Source organism: Trichoderma atroviride, chromosome 3, assembly GCF_020647795.1.
Source record: "Trichoderma atroviride chromosome 3, complete sequence".
Classification (NCBI taxonomy): Eukaryota; Fungi; Ascomycota; class Sordariomycetes; order Hypocreales; family Hypocreaceae; genus Trichoderma; species Trichoderma atroviride.
This window is the reverse complement of record NC_089402.1, coordinates 361,435-383,230: the sequence shown is the minus strand read 5'-3', so window position 1 is coordinate 383,230 and position 21,796 is coordinate 361,435. Positions and strand designations below refer to the sequence as shown.

General features: G+C 50.5%; 7 protein-coding genes across 7 annotated transcripts; 4 read left to right on the top strand and 3 right to left on the bottom strand.

Annotated features, from left to right (window-relative positions):
• Window positions 1–180: 180 nt before the first annotated feature.
• TrAtP1_005341 (uncharacterized protein) lies at window positions 181–2,524 on the top strand. The gene is made up of 5 exons (XM_014089395.2): window positions 181–613; window positions 673–1,160; window positions 1,236–1,612; window positions 1,671–2,055; window positions 2,118–2,524. Exons 1-5 carry the CDS (start codon window positions 296–298, stop codon window positions 2,389–2,391), a joined length of 1,842 nt encoding a protein of 613 aa, XP_013944870.2. The 5' UTR covers window positions 181–295; the 3' UTR covers window positions 2,392–2,524.
• A 2,030-nt stretch (window positions 2,525–4,554) lies between these two features.
• TrAtP1_005340 (uncharacterized protein) lies at window positions 4,555–6,992 on the top strand. Its single transcript, XM_014089396.2, has 3 exons — window positions 4,555–5,066; window positions 5,119–5,559; window positions 5,614–6,992. The coding sequence occupies exons 1-3, from the start codon at window positions 4,952–4,954 to the stop codon at window positions 6,489–6,491; spliced, it is 1,434 nt and encodes a 477-aa protein (XP_013944871.2). The 5' UTR covers window positions 4,555–4,951; the 3' UTR covers window positions 6,492–6,992.
• A 99-nt stretch (window positions 6,993–7,091) lies between these two features.
• Window positions 7,092–8,437, top strand: TrAtP1_005339 (uncharacterized protein; the record flags this gene model as incomplete). The annotated part of the gene is made up of 2 exons (XM_066112670.1): window positions 7,092–7,217; window positions 7,278–8,437. Exon 2 carries the CDS (start codon window positions 7,331–7,333, stop codon window positions 8,435–8,437), a length of 1,107 nt encoding a protein of 368 aa, XP_065968755.1. The 5' UTR covers window positions 7,092–7,217; window positions 7,278–7,330.
• Window positions 8,422–11,484, bottom strand: TrAtP1_005338 (uncharacterized protein). The gene is made up of 3 exons (XM_066112669.1): window positions 10,040–11,484; window positions 9,080–9,985; window positions 8,422–9,025 (listed from the first exon to the last, which is right to left on the bottom strand). Exons 1-3 carry the CDS (start codon window positions 10,527–10,529, stop codon window positions 8,751–8,753), a joined length of 1,671 nt encoding a protein of 556 aa, XP_065968754.1. The 5' UTR covers window positions 10,530–11,484; the 3' UTR covers window positions 8,422–8,750.
• Window positions 11,485–14,038: 2,554 nt separating this feature from the next.
• TrAtP1_005337 (uncharacterized protein) lies at window positions 14,039–14,827 on the bottom strand (the record flags this gene model as incomplete). Its single annotated transcript, XM_014089400.1, has 1 exon — window positions 14,039–14,827. One exon carries the CDS (start codon window positions 14,825–14,827, stop codon window positions 14,039–14,041), a length of 789 nt encoding a protein of 262 aa, XP_013944875.1.
• Window positions 14,828–15,672: 845 nt separating this feature from the next.
• Window positions 15,673–18,184, top strand: TrAtP1_013345 (uncharacterized protein). The gene is made up of 5 exons (XM_014089401.2): window positions 15,673–16,273; window positions 16,352–17,192; window positions 17,250–17,432; window positions 17,496–17,903; window positions 17,982–18,184. The coding sequence occupies exons 2-5, from the start codon at window positions 16,728–16,730 to the stop codon at window positions 18,093–18,095; spliced, it is 1,170 nt and encodes a 389-aa protein (XP_013944876.2). The 5' UTR covers window positions 15,673–16,273; window positions 16,352–16,727; the 3' UTR covers window positions 18,096–18,184.
• Window positions 18,185–18,759: 575 nt separating this feature from the next.
• On the bottom strand, window positions 18,760–21,757 carry TrAtP1_005336 (uncharacterized protein; the record flags this gene model as incomplete). The annotated part of the gene is made up of 9 exons (XM_066112668.1): window positions 18,760–19,016; window positions 19,109–19,193; window positions 19,281–19,561; window positions 19,667–20,309; window positions 20,374–20,425; window positions 20,496–20,525; window positions 20,590–20,681; window positions 20,735–21,286; window positions 21,353–21,757. 9 exons carry the CDS (start codon window positions 21,755–21,757, stop codon window positions 18,760–18,762), a joined length of 2,397 nt encoding a protein of 798 aa, XP_065968753.1.
• Window positions 21,758–21,796: the final 39 nt, after the last annotated feature.

The window sequence follows — 21,796 nt, the reverse complement described above, 5'->3', positions numbered from 1 at the left end:
TGTTGCAAGTGTTTGTTGCTGGTTTGGTTTGGCGTGAAGAACCCCTCCACGCGCTAACGTTCAAGCGCATGGTTTTCTGCTAGGTACCTTTTGTAGGGGGGCGTATTGGGATTTTTACTGGAGCTTGGGCGATAAGATAAGGCGTGGGAATTTTTTTTTCTTCCTTCTTCGTCTTTGGTAGTGATAAGGCGATAAAGCAGAGGTGGTGTTTACATACCTACTGCCAACCAAGGCCTTCAACTTTTCAAGTCTTGCCATTCAGACAATTGAAGGATTGTCATTACAGACGGCAAACATGAAGCGCAAGCTCAACGAAAACGACGTGCCAACCTCGGCTGCTGCTGCTGCTGCTGCTGCTGCATCCAAGGCCGAGACAGCGACGGCGACGACGACGGCGGCGGATGAAGAAGCGACGTTTGCAGACCTTGGACTCGATGCCCGGCTGGTGCAGGCTGTGGCGGAGCAGGGCTTCCTGAAGCCCACGCTGGTGCAGCGCAGGGCGATTCCGCTGGCGCTGGATGGCAAGGATGTGCTGTGCAAGGCGAAGACGGGGTCGGGCAAGACGGCGGCCTATGTGCTGCCTGTGCTGGCTGGCATTTTGAAGAAGAAGAGTGTATGTGGATTGGAGTCGTTTGAATGCGTAAGAGGGTTGCTAATTCCTGGTTGCGATAGGTCGATTCTACGGCTGCCACGACGGCTCTGATACTGGTGCCTACGCGAGAACTCGCCGACCAAGTCTTCAAGGCGATTGAGCTCTTCTCCGCCTTTTGCGCCAAGGACGTCCGCGCCGTGAAGCTGACGGACAAGCTCACCGACGCCGTGCAGCGGTCTCTGCTATCGACTTGTCCCGACATTGTCATCTCGACGCCCGCGCGCGCCTGGCACAATGTCAATGGCAACTCGTCGGCCCTGGCGCTGGACAAGCTGGCGTATCTGGTGCTGGACGAGGCGGACCTGCTCTTGTCGTATGGATATAGCGAGGATCTGGAGAGCCTGTCGTGGTCTATTCCCAAGGGCATCCAGACGACGATGATGAGTGCGACGTTGACGACGGAGGTGGATTCGCTCAAGAAGATTTTCTATCGCGAGCAGCAGCCTGAGTTGTTGGATTTGGAGGAGCCGGATGCAGAGGGCGAGGGGGTTACGCAGTTGGTGACCAAGTGAGTTTGTTCTTTCTTCTTTTACTTGTGTCTTCTAGCTGGCTGGTTATGATGCGATACTAACGTTGGCTATAGGTGTGGCGAGGACGAAAAGTTTCTGCTGATTTATGTCATCTTCAAGCTCCAGCTGGTCAAGGGCAAGTGCATCATTTTCGTCGCCGACATCGACCGATGCTACCGCCTGAAGCTCTACTTTGAGCAATTCGGCATCCGAAGCTGTATTTTGAATTCGGAGCTACCGGTGAACTCGAGAATTCACGTTGTGGAGGAGTTTAACCGCAATGTTTACGACATCATCATTGCCTCTGACGAGAAGGAAGTTCTTGGAAACGAGGAAAAGGCAGAGGAAGAGCAAGAGGACGAAGAAAACGAGGGCGAGTCCAAGGAGGAGTCTCGGCCCAAGAAGAAGCGGAAGGCTGCCAAGGGAGATGTGGAATATGGTGTTTCTCGAGGTATGTATACCTGCGATACATGCGCCTGGATTTCTTCTTACTGACTGCTTGCTTTTAGGCATTGACTTCAAGAACGTCGCAGCCGTCATCAACTTTGACCTTCCCACATCTGCCTCATCGTATACACACAGAATAGGCCGCACAGCGCGAGCTGGCCGGACAGGCATGGCGCTGTCCTTTGTCGTTCCCAAGGATCTCTACAAAAAGCACATTTACACGTCCATTCCCAGCGCGGAGAATGACGAGAAGATTCTGGCAAGAATTACAAAGCAGCAGGCGAAGAAGGGCAAAGAGCTGAACCCATACGACTTTAACAAGGACCAGGTGGATGCTTTCAGATACCGAATGAACGATGCGCTGCGTGCGGTGACAAAGGTGGCTATTCGAGAGGCGCGGACAAGGGAGCTGCGTCAGGAGCTGTTGAAGAGTGAGAAGCTGAAGAGGTGAGTTTGATGACTTGGCTACAATAGCTGACCGTAAGACTAATGGCTCTTTTTCTGGATAGATACTTTGAAGAGAACCCCACAGAGATGAACCACCTCCGCCACGACGGCGAGTTAAGAACGGCCAGACAGCAGGCCCATCTGAAGCACGTGCCGGACTACCTTTTGCCCAAGGAGGGCCGACAGGGCATCGCGGCGGGGGATATTGGCTTCGTGCCGCTGAAGAAGCATGATAGACGCGCGGGAACGAAGAGGAAAGGTGGTGGCAAGCGGAAAGTGGGTGCGCGAAAGGGCGATCCTTTGAAGACATTTAAGGCGAGACGGAAGACGAAGTGAAGAAGAGTGAAGGATTGAGCGTGCAAACTTTGACATACGGTTTTTGTGCTGGGTGTGATGTTGGAGCGATGCGGCTGTGGCTGCGTATATAATGCGTTTTTTACATATAATACATATATATATTGCTTTGTGATTTTATGATTTCTGGTTATGGGGTGATGAAGTGAATGGATGGATGGAGTCATGTCTTTGAGGCTGGATGTGTTGATTGGTGTATATGGAGTGATGGCTAATGATTGAGCTGTGTAGATTCTGTTGGACGTGATTAAGGCAGTCCTGGGCATGTTTATAGGAAAGTCAAAGTGTTCCACTTGTGGATGCTGTTCTAATATGTTAGCTAAGACGATAGTACGTAGGTAGTAGACAGTATTTCCGTGGGTGTATAGATCTTAAATGTGCATGTTATACGGACTATGGCAGAATGAGTGATTCTTAATAATTGAGAAGTGTTGATTCTGATGTACGTGATACAAGGAAGTCTTGGGCCATTTTGGAATGAGACTTGGGCACTCTACTTGTAGATGGTCTACTATCATGTTGGTTAAAACGAATGATGCTTGGGCCATATAGATGCTAGGTGGGCATACTATACTGATATGACAGAAGCTCATGCAAGCTCCAATTCATGTTAATTTAGAGAAAAGCTATCCAGCACACCGATTCTGTTATCCAGTACTCCGGCTATAGTATGGGGTACTACTGCTACTACTAATACTGGGTACTTGGTACTGCTACTTCTGCTAAGAGGTATGTTCAATTTGAATCTAGACCCGTTGATTCGTCTTTGCGAATGTGCAATGGCAGCAACTTTGATGAAACTGTTGCTATAATTGGGCTTGTCATTATATCCACTATTAGCTTGGCTAACAGTACTGGAAGTTATGATATCGCAGTGCGCAAATCCACAATCGCCAGTACAACTCCGCAGTAATAAAAAAAAAAAAAACGAAACAATGGCAGCAGCGCGTTAAGCGAAGCCCGAGCCATGTTTTTACCCCGGATTGGGGGGGGCTCGTGTCGATCGCGATGATCGGTGAGACGGAGTCTTACATGTGAATGGATGCTCGGAATGGATCCTGGGAAAAAAAAAAGAAGAAAATTTCTGATATTCTTTTTCGAGCAGCATGCAGTCGAGCTTTATGATGCTACCACACAATCAACACGACCACTGATTACACGTATTTGGTGCATGAGATGCTTGCCGCTTTTCCGGGAGCGCCGATTTCTCCGTTTACAGTGGGCTGTTGCTCTTTGTCAGGTCCTTTTAAGCGCTGGGCTTCCATGTGGCTGTTTCTTTGTAGAGGGGGAGGCTTGAGCTAGATTCTGATGGCTTTGGATACCTGGCTGTAGATGTGCTGGCTGCATGTGTACAAAGATTCGAGCACACGAAATACCCATTTTGTATGTGACTTGCAGCGTGTTAGTGCGACTGCAGCGCCAGCTCGTATCGGCCATTAGCAGAGCTGGAGGGAACCGTCCGGATGGTCGGCTGAAATGGGACAAGACAAGGCATTGGAAGCTAAAAAAGGGGGTTCCACTCGCACCTCGTGTCTGGAAGAGAAGAAGACAGAAATGGGGGATGGGGCTTTTTGTTTGTTGGTGAGGAGGGGATCGGGGCATGGAGCAATTGATACGAGATGAGTTTTGAAGATGTTGGAGTTGAGAAGATGAGAATAAATTTTTTTTTTTGTTCGTTCTTATAGAAGAATGCTTTGAGTCAAAGGAGAGCGTGCCTTTTTTTTGCTTCTAGCGCTGAGGGCGCAGCGGGATTTCCCTTGCGGTTAGGCGGGTTCGCTCTTTTTGCTGATTTTTTTTCCCCTGATGGGTGGCGTGGTGGCGCTGTTGTGCAGGTCCGGGGTACTGACTAGAAGCACGAGCTGAAGGGAAGCAGTTTGCTGGGATCGGCGAACACAAGCACGGCAAACAGTGATTGATGTGATGTACTCAATAGCATGTTATGTACTCAACAGCATATGCTAGCAAACAATGCTCAAACCAGCAGTTCATCACACACAAATCAGCCCGCGACGCAGCATCTGACCTGCCCGATCCAGGGACTTGACAGTGCTGTAAGAATTGTAAGAATCTCCCCAGTCCAGCCCAGTCCAGGCCAGCCCGGTCCAAGCCCCTGGCCTGGCCATAGCGCAAGACAGCGACTCCAGTCCGACCTCTTATAACGGCAATCCTCCGCCGCATTGCATTCCAGCCCGCTTCCTTTCTGCCCACGGCAAACAAACCAGAAAAAAGACTCTCGCTTGTTGCGTGTGTTTTTTTGTTTCGTGTATTTGTTTGTCGCCTCCACGGGTGCGTCACTCGTTCATCGCATCTCGTCCGTCGTGGAACTCGCTTCTTTTCAATCCAATCGTTTTTTGTGCGAGGAGAGAAAAAAAAAGAGCTACGCGCTCGCAGATTAATTGCATCCAATCCATCCTCCTTCCAATCGCTCCTCGGTGTTACACACGCAATATAACAGAATCATCCGATATCGCTCGCTCTCGGACAGCAAGAAGACGACGTTTAATCGAATCGAATCGAATCCAATCAAATCCGGCTCGAAACAATGCTGCGGTCTGCTGCGCTGGCTGCGCTGCTGGGCGCTGGGGCTGTCTTGGGTAGCACCAGCACGACGTGCTCGCTCACCAACAAGTGCCCCAAGGAGAGTCCCTGCTGCTCGCGTGAGTTGTCTCGTCTCTTGTTTCCATCGTCCGGCAGCTGACAATGACGCAGAATATGGCGAATGCGGCGTTGGCGCCTACTGCCTCGGCGGCTGCGACCCCCGAATGTCCTTCTCCATCGACTCGTGCACGCCCGAGCCCGTGTGCAAGTCCAAGACGCTGACGTTCGACTCCAAGCTGTCCAGCATCGCCGACATCAGCAACTACCTCGGCGACCCGTCCACCGCCGACTGGGTGGCCCAGGGCGAGCCCGCCTACTTTGACGGCAACGTGCTGCTGACCATGCCCAAGAACAGCGTCGGCACCGTCATGGCCACCACCGAGTACATGTGGTACGGAAACGTCAAGGCGCGCTTCAAGACGAGCCGCGGCAAGGGCGTCGTCACGGCCTTTATCCTGCTCTCCGACGTCAAGGACGAGATTGACTACGAGTTTGTGGGCGTCGACCTGGGCACCGCGCAGACCAACTGGTACTTTCAGGGCATTCCCGACTGTAAGCCTCTCAATGGATCCGTGGCCGTGTAAATGAAAATGCTAATGACAACAGACGACAACTCGGGCAACATCACCTCCCTCTCAGACACCTTCAACAACTTCCACGACTACGAAATCAGGTGGACCCCCGACACCATCCAGTGGCTCGTCGATGGCAAGGTCGGCCGCACCGTCAACCGCAAGGACCACTGGAACGCCACCTCCAACCAGTGGTCCTTCCCCCAGACTCCCTCCCGTGTCCAAATCTCCATCTGGCCCGGAGGTCTCGCCAGCAACGCCCCCGGAACCATTGCTTGGGCCGGTGGTGAGATTGACTGGAACGCCCAAGATATCCAAAAGGCCGGCTACTTCTACGCCACCTTTGAGTCCGTCACCGTCGACTGCTACAACGCCACCTCGGGGCTTGGATCCAGCTCCGGAACCAGCTACACCTACAGCAACATTGCCGGCACCAACAACACCGTCATCGACGGCAACAAGCGCACCAACCTGGCTTCTCTGGAGGGCACCGGTACCGACATGGACGCCGGCAAGCCTGACACCTCCTCGGCTGCCTCGTCTGCCAAGGGTTCCGCCACCAAGTCCAGCAGCACCCCCAAGAACACCCAGGCCCAGATCCCAGGTGGAAGTAACGGTTCCTCTGGCACGGTTCCCGGTGGTGACAATGGATCCAGCGGCAGCGACAGTGGTAGCAACAGCGGAAGCAACAGCGGCAGCTCTGGCGGCAGCGGTTCCGGCAGCGGCTCTGATTCCGGCAGCGGTTCTGGCGGCTCTACCCCTGCTGACACTTCCAGCTGCTCGTCCTCCAGCTTTAACCAAGACTGCAGTGACGGCAGCAGCAATACCAAGAGCGGCAAGAATGCTGGTTCTCAGACTGGCGTGAGCTCCCTGGCCATGGTCCTGGCCGGTGCTGCGCTGTTTTTGTTCTAAGTTGGGAAATACGGTATTAATTTAAAGCAGTCTGAATGGCTCTGGATTGTTTGTTGCAATTTTTTTTTCTTTTTGCAGGGTTCATAATTTTTATTTTTCCAAGATACACACCTCATTCGTTGGTGCTTTTTGACGTATTTTATGCATGGTTTCGAACATGTGCGAATGATAATGAGAACGAGGAGGATGAGAGGGTTATGAGCGGGCGGCAGGCCTTTAATATGGGGTGAGCGAGAGGCTATGTTGTATTTAGGAGAATACCGTTGTATTTACGGGACTGTCTGAGCCTATTTTATGAATGTGCTTGTGCTTGATTGGTGAGGATGTGCGGTCTTGTCACTGCTTGTCAGCACGAAGTCGCAGAATGTCGATGTGAGAGTGGCTGTTCTAAGATGCTTACCATGACGCTGTAAACGTGTATATGACGGCTGCCATGTTTTATCAACAAAGCTTTGTAGCCTGTAGGCCTATATCGATTACTGAGTGAAGTCGTCGACATGGATGATTTGCGCCTGGAGTGCATGTAACAATAGAGCCAAGCCCATCTTGAATGACCCCCACACAATCCATGCGTCGATCTTGCACTTGTCAACGCCCCCCCGCCTGTCAAGATGCAATTATGAGACAGCTGGATTTAAACTTTGCATCTTTCTTTTCTCTCTTGAAATGTAATCTCGATTGATCTATTTTGCAAAGATTATTCTTTCATAGAAAGTGTTTGTTACGGTACTGCTCCAAAATCTTACCTCATTCATTATTTAACCCCACCTCTGACGGAACAGCCAGTATTCTTAAACACAGATTGATATACACAATTTACAAGACCCAAAAGAATAACCATGTCTCGCCGCCTGCTCATTGCCCGGCCAGGCCACATCTATCTCGCAACTTACAACTCCGCTTCTCGCAGCCTCACCATCGATCTTGATCTCGCCGTCGCTGGCAATCCCTCCTGGTTCGCCGTCTCGCCTGCAGATCCAAGTCTGTTATACACCTTTGACGAAAATACAGCAACAACGTTGCTCTATAAACTTGACCTTGCGGCAAACTCTCTCACAAAGGTGGCTGAGCGAAATGACGGCAGCGAGGGCGTCTGCCATCTGGGCCTCGGCAAAGACGGCGCCATCATGGTTGGCAGCTCATGGGCCTCTGGCACGATGGATATTTGGAACACGAGCAGCGGCTCTTTGGAGTTTGTCAAGACGGTGCCGTCGAAAGATGCCGTGCTCGACGCTGGAAGAGTGGCGCGTGCTCATCAGGCCGTGCTTGATCCCACGGGCCGCTGGTTTGTCGTCAATGATCTTGGCACGGACTCTCTCCTGGTGCTGGACTCGGCGGCGGCCGGTGTGCCGATTGTGAACCGGGTCCGGGTGCCGGATGGATCAGGGCCTCGGCATGGAGTGTTTTATTCTTCTGGGGGAGGTGATGATGCACCGGCAACGCACTATATGCTTCTTTGCGAGAAGAGCAATCGTGTTATTGTGTTTGCTTTGAAGTATGCGGACGAGAGTATTGGGTTTACGCTATTGGGGAGCTATTCGACGTTTATGGAGGGTGATGCCGAGTCTGAGAGGACGGCGGGTGCTGCGGCGGGGGAGATTGCTCTTTCGAGGGATGGGAGACATGTTTATACGTCGAATCGGCTGTTGAACTCTCTGACGGAGACGATTGCTCACTTTCGGGTCCTTGAAGGTGAAGAAGGGCTATCGCTGGAGCTTGTGGGGGAGACGTCGACGGGAGGGAAACATCCGCGCATGTTTAGTGTGAGTAGAGACGGAGGTGAGCTGTTTGTGGGTAATCAGGAGGGTGAGTGGGCGGTTGTGGTTTTGAAGAGGCGAGATGATGGGACGTTGGAAGAGGAGCCCGTGGCGGGGATTAGGATGCATGAGCTTGTGAAGCCGGGGGGAGATGAGAGAGGACCCATGTTTGTGCTGGAGGTTGTGTAAGAATATGATTGATGGTAATAAAAAGTATCCGATATAAGTCATCTATGTATAAGCGTTATAGTTTTGTCCAACATAGCAGTCTATACGATATTATGCTAAAAAGTAGGTTCCATTTTCTTTTCCTTCTCTTTTCTCCCCTGATTCACATCTTTTCTCCTACAACAATAGCAGACCCATTGCTGCAAACACCATGCTCCATCCCACAGCCTGGACATTGACTCTACCGGCACTGCTCTTGCCAGCAGCATCAGACACACTCGAAGGAGTGCTCTTTGGCGTGCTCGCGGCCGTAGTCGTAGCGGGAGGTGTCTGATCAGCGGGTTTGGATGCTGCTGGCGTTGGGCTGTGAACCGGCTGGACGCTGCTTGAAGCAGGGGCGCTGGGCTTGGACGCAGCAGACTTTGAGGGCGCCGCTGGGGCAGCTGACGAGGAAGAAGAGGCGGGAGGGTTTGCAGGAGACTCGCTGCCTCCGCCGCAGCTGCTGGAGAGGCCCTGGAGAGCAGAGTCGGGGGGTGATGGTCAGGACTTTGGTGCCGCAGTTGGCGTATTGGGCGAGGTGGATGCTGTTGCCGGTGAGGTCGAAGACGGCTGCGTTTGGAGGTTAGTAACGACTTGGTATCGGAGAATTCAATAGAGACTTACCATAGGCGGATCGCAAAAAGGTATCGCCCAGGAGAGCAAACTCGGTGCTGCCCATCATGCCCAGGTAGCACTGCGGCGGCGACGAGCTGACCTGGCGAATCACCTCGCTGTACGGCACAGAAATCGTCACGCCGTCAAAGGCAAAGTCGATTGTTCCCTTTTGGCTCGCCAGGTTGCAGTTGATGGCATAGTAGCCCGTCGAGTCCATGCCGCTCGACCCCAGCCCCGTTGCAATCTCCTCCACCACCTGCTCCGGCAGCAGCGTCAGCGTCGAGCCGCTGTCCAAGAAGACGGTCATGTCCGTCTGGCTAAAGGTCGTGGCCTTGCCCTGCGGCGGCGACAGCGCAATCGAGTTCATCCTGACCCAGTAGCGCGCCACGCCGTCGGGCGACTCCTTTGCCGGCACAATGGGCAGCGTTGCGAGCTTGCCCTGGAACTTGGCCGTGTCGACGCCGCCAAAGATGATGACGCCCTCTTCCTCGGCCTTGCTGCCCAGCGCGAGGCTAAAGGCCTTTGTCTGGGTGACCCCCTGGGCGGCCAGCGCGTCAATGAAGTTGGGGTAGTCGGTGTTGACGCCCTCGCCGGCGCCGATGCCGAGGATGCCGGAGAACTCGTCGACGCTGGCCGAGGCGACGCCGAACTGCACCTGCTTCATGGCCGGGGCGCCGGACAGCGCGATGGTGTCCTTGAAGTACGAGACGTTGGCGGAGCCGATGCCGTAGCGGAGCATGGCGGACTCGTCGGTGGTGGCGGATGAGGACGAGGAGCGCGGGTTGTAGACGCCAATGGCCTGGCAGAAGCGGCGGTCCGAGGAGGCGACGTTGGAGCAGTCGGGGTTGACCCAGAGCTCGAAGGAGCCCGTGTCGATTTGGGCGTAGACGGTCTGGGGGGGAGTTCCGATGTTGACTGTCCATGTGTCAGTATCTAGATGTAGCTACATGTAGGGTTGTTGATACTTACGTTGAGCGTAGTATGAGACGTCGGAGCGGTTCTCGACCTGCACTTCCACGGCTCGCTTGTCCAATACGGGGCGCGCGGCGTGAATGACTGGCAGCGTGATGGTTCCTATAGGGCCCTCTTCGACGGGGAGTTTCCGCTTCTCGTTGAAGGGGAGGATGTGGAAAGGCTTGTCCTCTTCATCTTCATTCTCATCTCCGGCACTTCTCCTGGACGCCGGTCGAGGCACTGGCAGAGTCACCGCGCCGGCTGCTCCGTCATCATCCTCCAAAATCGCCCGCTTGCCATTGCCCGTGTACGGGAACGGCAAGATGTGAAATGGCTTGTCTTCGTCGTCACCTGCACTTCGTCCTGCTACTGCTTCCACTGCTCGAGGCGCTGAGATGACCGGCAGGGTGATTTTGGTGCCCACGTCTTCCGGGTCGAATACGTGTCTTGGCCGTGCGTGCGCGAGCAGGGCTAGAGAGAGGGTGAGAAAGGACCGGATGGCCATGATGTGTTTGTGGCTGATTATTGCTCTTTCGCTCAATGAGACGCTGATTTTATATAGAGGTATATATATATATATGCGTTATAAATGAGATAAATAGATGAGGATATTATCGGATATGATTATTAGAGGGAACGGCGACGCTCATTAATGAAGGACAATCGCAATCAACAAGCAGCCGTCAAGGCCGTCTGTAATTATTCGAATAAAAGAGAGAGAGAAGCCAGTTCCCGACGGTAGAAGATGTACAAAGAAAAGCGGTTGAAAGAAAAGAAATTATCGGCAAAAGCAGAGACGAGGTAAAGAAAGAAAGAGAAGCTTTCTAAAAAGACGGTAAAGACATTACTCGCTAGAGGATTAGATGAAAGATTAAACGAAACGCGAAGCCAAGAGAAAAAGACTGCTATCTAGGTTGATGACGAAGCCCCGGGGGTTAGAGGCTTGTCGTGAAAATAATACGAGGGGCGGAAAAAGACAAGGTGCATGGAGAGGTTATTATTAGTGGCACAAAACTACCCGAAGCTATGGAGCTGCCAAGTGAAGAGAGGAAGATGGAGATTGGAGCTAGCAAATGAGATTATTTCACTCTTCTATGCGGCCTGTAGAGCTGTCATATTTTGCTTTGCTTTGCTTTTTTTTGCTGGGCTTGGCTTTTGTGCTAGGAGGCCTGTGGAGTTTGAAATGGACAGGGGGAGGCTGAAATGGTGAAACGCGAAGCTCGGGACCAGCGGATTGTCAAACACGGAGCCGAAAAAGAGAGAGAGATAGAGAGAGTGTTAACGCGTGGCTTGAACAGATGAAATAAGCGAGTATCGTTAGGGGTTGAAGGGATTTATTGTTTTGGATAGTTGATGTTACTGCTTCTGGATGCTGAGCTACGTTTTGGGAATTAGTGCTGTGTTTTGCTCCAGCTTGATAGCATCTTGAGTTTTTACGTTCACATTGACTCTTAATAAACATGTACATCTTTGATTGTAGAGAGAATTTGCCTCTTCTTGACTCGAGCTGAAAGTTGAGTGAAATAAACGAGAAAGCGGCACAGCATGTCAGCGTGGGGACAGGCCAAGAAAACGCCCAGCGCCCCTGAATAATCAAAGGAGACAGCCATTGAACTCAACTTTTTGAACCTTTTGACAGTTGACGCTCCCCCCGCCAAGCTATTGCGAATTTTATGCTTTGTTCTTGGCTTTGGGGCCGTTATTTTTTTTCGCGAAATGAACAAGAGGCAAGCAGCCCAATCCCCGGTGTTGGGACGAGCTTTTGGTTGATCCTTAACGGCCCCCCGGTGTTTAGTTTGTAGCTTATCTGCCACCGGAAGGGCCATCTGCCGGGTCCAGTTCTTTTTTTTTTTTTACTTAGCCAGGGCGCTTAATACTGTGCTAGGCGTTCAGTCGCTGCCCCGTACTTGGGTGTGTTACTGGATGGCTTTGGGTCTGGCTGTATGAGTGACATTTTGATGCATTTTTGGCTCTGTGGTGCTGGGAGTGGTTTGTTACTGCAAATAGCGCGTGGAGGAGCGAGTCTGATTAAGCGCCCGAATACTCTGACAGATTAGATGAAAGGAGTCGTGCAGATGCTTGAGCTTTGGGGGTGTTGTTTATTACACGCTTGGACTCTGGCGCCCACGTTTGCGGGATTGTGCAGGCGTCGTCTCAATTCAGCCAATGTAACTTTATCAGTACATTGAAGTAGTGGGCAAAATAGGCCCAAGTCGTACCCAATTACCACATGTGCACACATATCGTCTTGATTACCATCTGCAAAGAAACGAAACAAGGAAAAAAGGCTCATATTCTCTGATAGTTGCTGGATCCAGCACACCACACTTGAACATGGTCGGACCAAAAGAATAGCCATTTCATCAAGCTAAATAGATGCCCTGTTGAATTATCAAATTAGTGCTAGAGCAGACGCCCAAAGCGATGCGTTGTCCTGCATCAAAGAGTCCCCCGCAGCATCGTGTGTCCCATGAGAAGATGCTTCTGCCTCGCCTTTGCCGCTTTGAGGAGCTGGAGTGTCCGCTGCGACCCTGCCAAGTCCACATCATCCTTCTTGTAATGTACTAGCTTCGATGAAGTAGAAGTGTGCAATGGCATGTTTGCGATGCGCTGGCCTTGTTGATAATGCAGCAGTAGCTTGAGTATTGCTCGTTGTTTCTTTGATGCCGCATTTCTTCTCGTAGGGCCCATTACTCAAGTTTGCGATATTATTGACTATTGTACTTATCTTTGTGCGCAATACCGCCGCAGTCCATGTGTCACGGAAATTTATTTCCATTGGGCATTTCCCCTCAACCTGCCAATCACGCACATGCAGATATGCGCCGAGAGACTGCAAGTCCCAGTCTTTCTTCTCCTTGCCTCTGCAGCGTGCATCGTGTCCTCCACCAGTCACCACCTCTAGAATTTATCCTATCATATACTTCAAGCAACTCTGGTCTAGTAACTGATTAGTCTTCTGTGTGAGAGACAAGTTCGCCCCTCGCTGCTTTTACTCTTCATGGCGCACCCACATGCAGCTGCATGCACTTACACACCCGTCTTTTCTTGTCCTTCTACTCGCTCCGGCATGCTCGCAGGAAGAGCAATGACGATTTCGTGTAAAGGCTGCATATGCAACGTCTGCTACATTTGACCAAACTCGGTCATTCATGGCCTGTTGGGTGTGCGATGCCGGCCAATCTTTGTAGCTTGTCTCGCCGCGATGGGTCCAAGGACCATGTATATAGTGCAGTGTGTTAGTAAAGGCTCAACTTGTAGTCGCATACCATTATCCAAACTTCACCTTGAGTTTCCGTTGCACTTGAATCATTTGTGTCAGATTTGTTCATCTACCGCACAAACCCAAACAATAGCCCGCATGTATATTCCGATAAATCCAGATCAATCTGAGGCGCTTCAGCGCCATGTACAAGCAACAGAAGAGTATACCGACAATGCAAATCATTCTCTTATCGCCATCTCAACCATTACGAAAAAAGTACTTTCGTCAATACAGCGACGCTCAAACTCTGGAACCAACACCAACCTCATAATTGGCCTTGTCGTCGGCTTCGTCCTCGCCGCATTCATTGTCGGCGTTTGCATTTTCCTCTGCTGTTATGGAGATTCCATCAAGGTCTATAAAAAGAAGCAACGACATAGAAGACGGTCTAGTAGCAGTAGGGGATCACGTCATTCGAAGCATTCGAAAGAGGTCGAGCGTCCCGAGGGCGCGGCTGAAGGTGAAGGAGGGGAGGCTTGATGCGTTGAAACCTTGTTGGTGTGCGGTGCTGGGGCATTTTCGAATGAGATGTTGCGTGATTTTCTCTTAATGGCATTTGACAACTTCTTTGTCAGCTACTTCTAACAATTCGTTGATGGATTGGACAGATTGCTCATCGTATAACTAGGATAAATTCGGATAACAGAACGATTAACATTGTATTCATACCTCTCATCTACCTACGTGCTCTCAAATTATGAACCTATCAAATCACTTATCAAACCCTCCAAGACGTTCCATTCTTCCCCTTAGCGAATCATCACTCGCCTATGCCGATGGTGGCAGTGATGGTGATGGCGATGGTGTCGCTTACGACGTTTCTCTCTGTGCTTCTTCTCACGGTCCCCATTCTTCTCTTCTTTCGCAGCGACATGAACATGATCATTCGTCAGGGGTACATCTAGTCCATTGAAAATAGCCTCCAAGTCCGCTAGTCGAATCTGTGGCTGGATTGGATCTTCAGCCTCCGCAATGGGGTCTTGTGGGTGAAAGATCCGCTGGGCGCGGTTGAAACGGCGATGGCGATGGTAGTTTACGTGACGATGGTCAAAATCAGAATCCGTGGGAGAGCCTTGGCCATCCTCATGATCATCTTGTTGGTCATGATGGTCATGGCAGTGACCGTGGAAATGCTTGTCCTCATGCTGGTGGTGATGAACCGTCAGGGGTATAGCAGGTGGTGGAGGTCCCTCTTCATTCTGGGCAGCGGCATTCTGTCCCTGAGGCACCTGATCGACCTCATTTGGCCTCTCATTGTTTCCACATGCAGCAGCATTTGCTTGCTCTTGCTGGTTGTCGCGGCGATGGCGCGACTCAGAGCGTCGTCGTCGCCGAGCTCGCCGGTGGCGGTGACTTTGGCGCCAGCACCAAAGGTAGGTGATGGCGGCGATGATGACTACAATGAGGGTGATTCCAACGGTGAGGCCAACAGCCGCTGAGGATGATATTTGTCCATCATAGGAGTCGCGAGAATGAAGGATAGGGGGCTGATGGTGGTGGTCATGGAGGCAGGGCATAGTGAACAATGGGAAGACCATGATGGGGCCTGAAAGGAATGTCAGGATTTGCTAAAGTTGTTAATTGAATCGAATTTAATGCTATTGAAAATTAAAAGATGGCTATTTTACGACGACAATATGTTCATCTTATACACCTCCTGCAAGAAGGCGTCTACGGTGTTATTGCTGCTCCAAGTACAGATTCATTGATGCGACTTGATCTAGTTTGACAAGCCAAAGCAGCTATCCTCACCGTTTTTTGGACATTGAAACAGTTTGCTCTTCCTATAGCCATTGAAAATGAATAAAAGAAAGAGCCCGGCTGAGTGATTTCTTTCACGCAAATAGATTTCTACAGGTAGCGATAGTTTGGTGATTCAGGAGGTTCAAGACCGACAAACAGGAGCTTCGTGACATGATGCGAAGCATTTTTGACGACTTCTGTTGAACATGTGGCATGGCAGCCGAACAGTTTGTAAAAGGAGATCAACGTGTTTCGACGGGAGAGACGAGCCTGAGATGGACAAGCGACGTTGGTGCTGCTGTGACGAAGAAAGTTTGACGTGGAGTACAAACACGTGGAGCTCGTGAAGAAGGCTTCTAGAAGGCGGCTTAACTTGCCTCAAAACTATTTTCCCCCTCTCCCAAGGCGATTTAGTTTGTCATCGGCCAATTCAACTGCTAATAAAGTTAATAAGCTTTGCGGGATGGGTTTCCGCGGGATGGGTTTCCCTTGTGACGCAGCCAGCGGCTTTGGCTGGTTCCACACGAGAAAACCGTTCAAAGGCCGCCCACTCTACCCAGTGTCTAGGAGATAAGCCGTCGATGGTCGGATATTTGTCCGTCTATCCGTGATCCGAGATGCGGCTTTGTCACCCGGCGAGCAAATCGCCACATGGAGAGAGTGCCCAGCGGACAATCTATCAGCCGCTCAAGCCAAGTTTGGATTCGCCATTGGAGCGGTTCGTTTCTCCACCGCGAGACTCAGGCAAGTCTCTCCGTCCCGCTATCTATTTAGGTGGCGTTTGGAGACGGGGGTACCTCGCTGTAACTTGCGTGGGGTAGAGGGGAATGCTGGGTGAATGAAGTATTTCGGCGTCGCGCACATGGAATGGTGACATGCAGGGCAAATCGGTGTGATTGGCAGGAGATGCTGAGATTGGAGCAGCCTTCAACATAGGAAGGACTCGTTGATTGGCACAGAGACTATCTCGCACTTTCGCTGCTTGCATGGGCTGAGCATCAGGAAGCTCGTCTGATTCGTCCCGCTGGTTTCCTGCCATCCAGGTGCTACAGAAGAGACAAACTGACGATGACACTCTATTGCTGTTTTCGAACGCCTGGACAAACAAGCTGTTAAATCCGCCCCAGCCCACGGGCAATACTTGCCTCATATTCCATCGTCGAATCCGGACCCCCACAAGCCACGACTCTTGCTAGTCATGGTGGCGTCTCCGTGCCTTGTTCTAGCACAGCTTCTGCCATGTACGTAATTTAAGCCCCTCATCACCTAAAAAATTCGAGCGTCTAAGATTTCCTCTTTGGGCCGCGGGGCAATTCTAGGAACCTCGTCGTTGTCTTGCCTGTGTACGCTTTGACCGTCAGATAGAGGAGGCAGAATGAGACAAACAGACGGGCAAATTGCTCAAAAGCATGAGGCAATTACACCATTTCAAACAATAGAATGCATCATTCTTTGCGGTGAATGAATCAGACAAGGTACCTATGATGGAGACTGCTGAATAACAGAAAAAAAGCACGCGTTCGAAGGTGCGTAAACGCCGATGTTCCCCACAGAAGGCAATGGATAGAGCTGGATACATAGATATGGAGATGGGAGGCCCTGGATGGGGAAATATGATCCAAGCTCCCCCCCCCATAGTGACGCGCCATGGCTTGCTTTTGTGGCTACTGATAGTGACGATATCGACGTATAATAATGGCAGCCCTGCGTCGCTTGTCTCTCCCGTCCCTCCTCCCCATCTCTTCATTCCTCTCCTCGTCGACTCGTCTCAGCCACCGCGCATTTCCACTTACCAACACCTTCCTCCCCCGAACATTCAGCACCACCGCAAAAATGTCTTCCGGACGAACCGTCACCCTCAACACCGGCCACAAGATCCCCCAGATCGGCTACGGCACCTGGCAGGCCGGCCCTGGCGAGGTTGGCGCCGGTGTCTACGAGGCCCTCAAGATCGGCTACCGCCACCTCGACCTGGCCAAGGTCTACGCCAACCAGAAGGAGGTCGGCGAGGGCATCAAGAAGGCTCTGGCTGAGGTGCCCGGCCTGAAGCGCGAGGACATCTTCATCACCTCCAAGCTGTGGAACAGCTCCCACGCCCCCGAGGACGTTGCGCCCGCTCTGGACGACACCCTCGAGGAGCTTGGCCTCGACTACCTTGACGTATGCTGGCCTGACTGAAGCAAGAAACGCCTTGGTTCGCTAACATGTTCACTGCAGCTCTACCTCATCCACTGGCCTGTTGCCTTTGCCCCCGGCCACGGTCTCTTCCCCAAGAACGCCGAAGGCACTGAGACGCTCCTCAACAAGAACGTGTCCATCGTCCAGACCTGGAAAGCCGTCACTGAGCTGCCCAAGTCCAAGGCCCGCTCCGTCGGTGTCTCCAACTTCACCATTGAGAACGTACGTGTCTCCCCAAGACTCTGTGTTCCAAAGTTCAAACAGCTAACTTGACAACTCACACAGCTCGAGGCCATCATCGAGGCCACAGGCGTCGTCCCCGCCGCCAACCAGGTCGAGCGCCACCCCCGTCTCCCCGACTACCCCCTGATCGAGTACTGCCAGAAGAAGGGCATCATCATCACCGCCTACTCTGCCTTTGGCAACAACTCCAGCGGCATCCCCCCTGCTCGTCAACACCCCCCGAGGTCCAGGCCGTTGCTGAGAGCCTCTCCAAGAAGCAGGGCAAGACTGTCACCCCCGCCCAGGTCATCCTCGCCTGGTCCCAGATTGGCGGCCACACCGTCATCCCCAAGTCCGTCACCAAGGCTCGCATTGCCGAGAACTTCCAGGAGGTCGACCTGGACGACGAGGCTGTCGCTGCCCTGGCCAAGCTGGGCGAGACTCCTAAGCGCTTCAACATTCCCTTCAACTGTGAGTTTTTTTCCTTGATTTTGTCAAACTGCTTCGTTTCAGACAGTGCTAACAAACTCTTTTTTTCCTTCGCAATAGACAAGCCCAGATGGAACATCAACCTGTTCAACACTGAGGACGAGCAGCCCGCTGCCAACAAGGCCATTGTCAAGCTGTAAATTTGAGGAGAAAAGGATTTTATACGTAGCGTGAGATGAATACCCCTGCACATGTATGGCCTTGGAGCCGGATAGAATGAAGAAAAGTTATATACAACAAATAGACTTTCATTAACCTGCGTCAAAAAAAAAAAAAAAAAAAAAAAAAAAAAAAAAAAAAAAAAAAAAAAACATCGTAGCCTACGCATTCCAAGTGTCGGGGAGCTGATAGACTACCAGTCAAGCTCTAGATCACGTAATATATTGGCTGGGCTCACTTATTTTCCACGTGTAGAGGCGACTTTCAATGTCTCCATCTTCCAAGCTGCTCCGTTAACCCGTAGTTAAGCTTTCATTGTGCGAGATTGAGCTGTGTTCTTATATAACTTACATGTACTTTTTGACAACTGCGTAGGTACGTGTAATTGCGACCTACCTATATGAAGAGGTTACATGTATCCAGCGTCCCAGTGCAAGCCACAACTCTCCAATACCCCTCGGACCTCTACCATCTTCAATTCTAAAGAATACATGTGTATTTCTCCGCTCTGGTCTGGTTCCGCCTACAATTCTCACAATTCTCAAGGCAGATGTTGACATGTCTTGTCTAGCTTAATGAGTCTCCTATTTTGTAGGTTATTAACTGCCCAGAAAGCTTCAGACGTAGCACGTGCTTGGTTTGCGAGGGGAATACTAAAAATCATGATTGGCGTCACGATTCACATTCTAATCAATACAACAACGTACCGTCTGAGCGTGTAAAGTTTATCGAATTCTGTCCTTGAATTCATGACGATACTATCCAGCATCGCCCGAATAAATGCTCGCCATTCATTTTGTAGAGAAGGAATTGCTAAAGCGCCTCCATTCCGAGCGTACCACGAGTCAAAATCTCCGAATCGATCATACAAGGCTTCGTACGTGTCGCAAAACTTGTCCCAAATCATTTGGTTGTTCATGTATGAGAATATTAGACCTGTGCAAAACAAATACTGAATTAGCAAAAAAATTGAAGACCAAGATGGTCCTCAAGAGATCAAATTTCACGTCTCGTCGCTGCACACCTACCTAGCTCTTTCACACTTTGAAGCTGCTCGGCGACAGTCATGAGACCATAGCTTGTTACAGCAACACTGTTTATATTTTCAAACAGCTATTGTTGCATTAGAAAATCTTGTGAACCAAAGAAGAACTGAGGAATAAAAAATAAAAAGTGAGAAGAGAGCCGGAGAATACTTACATTTCCTTTCTTCAGGTTTGGTCTAGCCTTAAAAATGGTCAAGCGATCAAGGGTTTCCATGTTGCCCAGCTCTGCTAGAAGAACTTGAATAAAAGGCTGCTTTTTATTCTTCAGCACCCATGAGTTCAGAGAGACTATCTTCTTTATATAGATCTCAGTGAAGCTGCAGGGCACCTTGGGCCGAGGATTGCTAGGCATAGGGTTCTGGCGCTTGAAAAACCCTTTATCAAGCCACTGAGTGAAGAAGATTGATATCAGCTGGCCTTCAAAAACATGCTCCGCTAAAACAGTAATTTCGTTAGCCAAATATATATATATATATATATATATACAGAAAAAAAGAAAGAAAGAAAGAAAAATTTTGGGGGGGGAGGGGGCGTATGTACTTTGATACTTGGCCCGGTATATGCCCGCTGGAGTATACTCGACATCGGCAGCAGTCAGCTGGCCAGCAGCCCAATTCGTGCAAGAGGAAGAAATATTGCCCCAGTACCTAGATATGGGCTCCCAGCGTCCTTGATCGATATGCTCCCATGCATATGTTGCATCTGCTGGGAAGGCGGGATAGTAGAATGCACTTCGCGGTCTAATTTTAGCAGGACCACAGACCTTTATTATCTTGGGAGACAATGTGGCTTTGCCATTAGCCCGTGTCTCTAGTGAATGGTCTTTCCCATCTTCTTCATCCAGCTCGCTCCTCGGTTGGTGGCCTGGGATCCATTCTCCCTCTTCGGGAGGATCTATTGTGGGATTGAAGTCAGTATAGCCGTAGAGATATTGCATACTCACACATCCGCAACAAAAATCCTCTTTGCGTTTTTTCTGCTCTTCTTCGCAACCAACACAGTCATCGCAGTCAAATTTTGGTTGGGTGGTGTCAAACATGCTAAGGATAGCTTCGTCCTTTAGGAAATCTGAGACGTCAACCGACTTTCCAGCACTGTAGCCCCAGCCAAATAATTTCCCTCGGCCGCCAAGTAAAGTGTGGTTGGTCTCATTGTAGCAATGCTTTTCACCTTCTAGGGCTTGCTGTATTACAAGCGTTAAGCTGGTTAATTTCGTCTCCGATGCATAATATTTAACGGCCACTTACAGACTCATACGCAAACTCGGCTAGCTGGTCGCCATTCCATCGAGCAAAGTCACTGTTCTCGCCAGCCATAAGCATCCGAATCCCATCAATTTGTAGAAGATGGAGCGTATAGGGAAACTTACGTGTCATTCTGCGATTGGTAGGCTAAAGTTCTATTCGTCCATTGTGTATTAGTATTTCAACCTGCCTCCTGTAGTGAACGTGAAATTTACTGACGTTACCGAATAATCCGCGCATGACATTTCTTGATTGTTTCCTTTTTCTGAAGAGAAGACAAATTCGGTCATTGTATTGTAAGTGACAGACATCTGTGAGAAAGGTTAGCTGATGATCAATCACATAGCATTTGCCAATCGCTCACATTGGGCAGATCAATCGGTAGGGGAAGATGTTGGCCCCCCAAAAGCAGTTTACTCTTCAGACCAAACGTAACAATGCTGCTCAGAGCTATTCTCCCACCGTATCCCAGTCCATTATACAATACGTTAGTTGCCGGTACCACGATTCTGTTTCCATTGCGCTTCTTGGGGGTCGCATCTAACTCTGTATTGGAAATCGGAAAATATACTGTTGAGTCACCCAAGTCGGACAAAATTCTGGTTTGTAGCCGCCCATTGAATGGAATACTGTCGTCTCCGAAACTTCTTATGTCAGTCCCATTCATAGTGGCCATCTCGTACTGAATTTGGTAAAAGGGTTCAAAGGTAGCCATATCAGCAGAGTTGCCGGCACTGATAGCATGCCCACCTAGCGTCACCGGAATGTCGTCACTTATGGCCGGATTTCCCTTGCCAGCTTCCGATATATCGAGAGATCCGACTCCCCCAACGGCATATGTAAAATTTGTGTTTCCAGATACGTGCAAGAACCCACTGGACTCTTGAATCTGAAATGCTCCTCGGTTAAGGGATGCCTACCAAGACAAGCTGGTCAATGGTACTGTGATAGGCACGGAAAAAAAAATTAAGAGTCCACTTACCACCATGGAGAAACCATAGAGAAAGTGAGCATTGAGCTTTCCTTTTATGTAAGCACCAATGCCTTCATTGAATGTCGAGCCATCAACTGGACAATCTTGAGCAGTCTGCCACAGTAGTGGGGCTTGTACATCTTCACTAATGTCAAAAGACTTGGAATCTTCAAATGCCGAATAACCGTCGCTGGAATATTTTTTCTGCCATTCTACAGATGATGGGGCGAAGAATCTGCGTGTAAGATGCCGAGTTTGGATGCCAGGCGAGTTGACAACAGAGTCCCAGTAGCCCTTGACATTTGAGTAGTCAATACGGATGCTGGTGTTGTTGGTATCTCGGCGGGCAAGACCCATATTGAAATCAAAGTAAAAGTCAAAGACCTGTGAGGTTGGCTGTCTGCCGTCAAACATTGTGGGGATGTATTGATCTGGCTGGTGAGCTACATGTTG

Coding starts and splice junctions, on each gene's coding strand:
- TrAtP1_013345 (XM_014089401.2), top strand. CDS start 16,728: ATGGCAGCCCTGCGTCGCTTGTCTCTCCCGTCCCTCCTCCCCATCTCT. Junction 17,193..17,249: donor TTGGCCTCGACTACCTTGAC/GTATGCTGGCCT, acceptor TGTTCACTGCAG/CTCTACCTCATCCACTGGCC. Junction 17,433..17,495: donor CCAACTTCACCATTGAGAAC/GTACGTGTCTCC, acceptor CAACTCACACAG/CTCGAGGCCATCATCGAGGC.
- TrAtP1_005338 (XM_066112669.1), bottom strand. CDS start 10,529: ATGGCCATCCGGTCCTTTCTCACCCTCTCTCTAGCCCTGCTCGCGCAC. Junction 9,986..10,039: donor CGTCTCATACTACGCTCAAC/GTAAGTATCAAC, acceptor ACACATGGACAG/TCAACATCGGAACTCCCCCC. Junction 9,026..9,079: donor CTTTTTGCGATCCGCCTATG/GTAAGTCTCTAT, acceptor CTCCAAACGCAG/CCGTCTTCGACCTCACCGGC.
- TrAtP1_005341 (XM_014089395.2), top strand. CDS start 296: ATGAAGCGCAAGCTCAACGAAAACGACGTGCCAACCTCGGCTGCTGCT. Junction 1,161..1,235: donor GTTACGCAGTTGGTGACCAA/GTGAGTTTGTTC, acceptor CGTTGGCTATAG/GTGTGGCGAGGACGAAAAGT. Junction 2,056..2,117: donor AAGAGTGAGAAGCTGAAGAG/GTGAGTTTGATG, acceptor TTTTCTGGATAG/ATACTTTGAAGAGAACCCCA.
- TrAtP1_005340 (XM_014089396.2), top strand. CDS start 4,952: ATGCTGCGGTCTGCTGCGCTGGCTGCGCTGCTGGGCGCTGGGGCTGTC. Junction 5,067..5,118: donor GGAGAGTCCCTGCTGCTCGC/GTGAGTTGTCTC, acceptor ACAATGACGCAG/AATATGGCGAATGCGGCGTT. Junction 5,560..5,613: donor CTTTCAGGGCATTCCCGACT/GTAAGCCTCTCA, acceptor TAATGACAACAG/ACGACAACTCGGGCAACATC.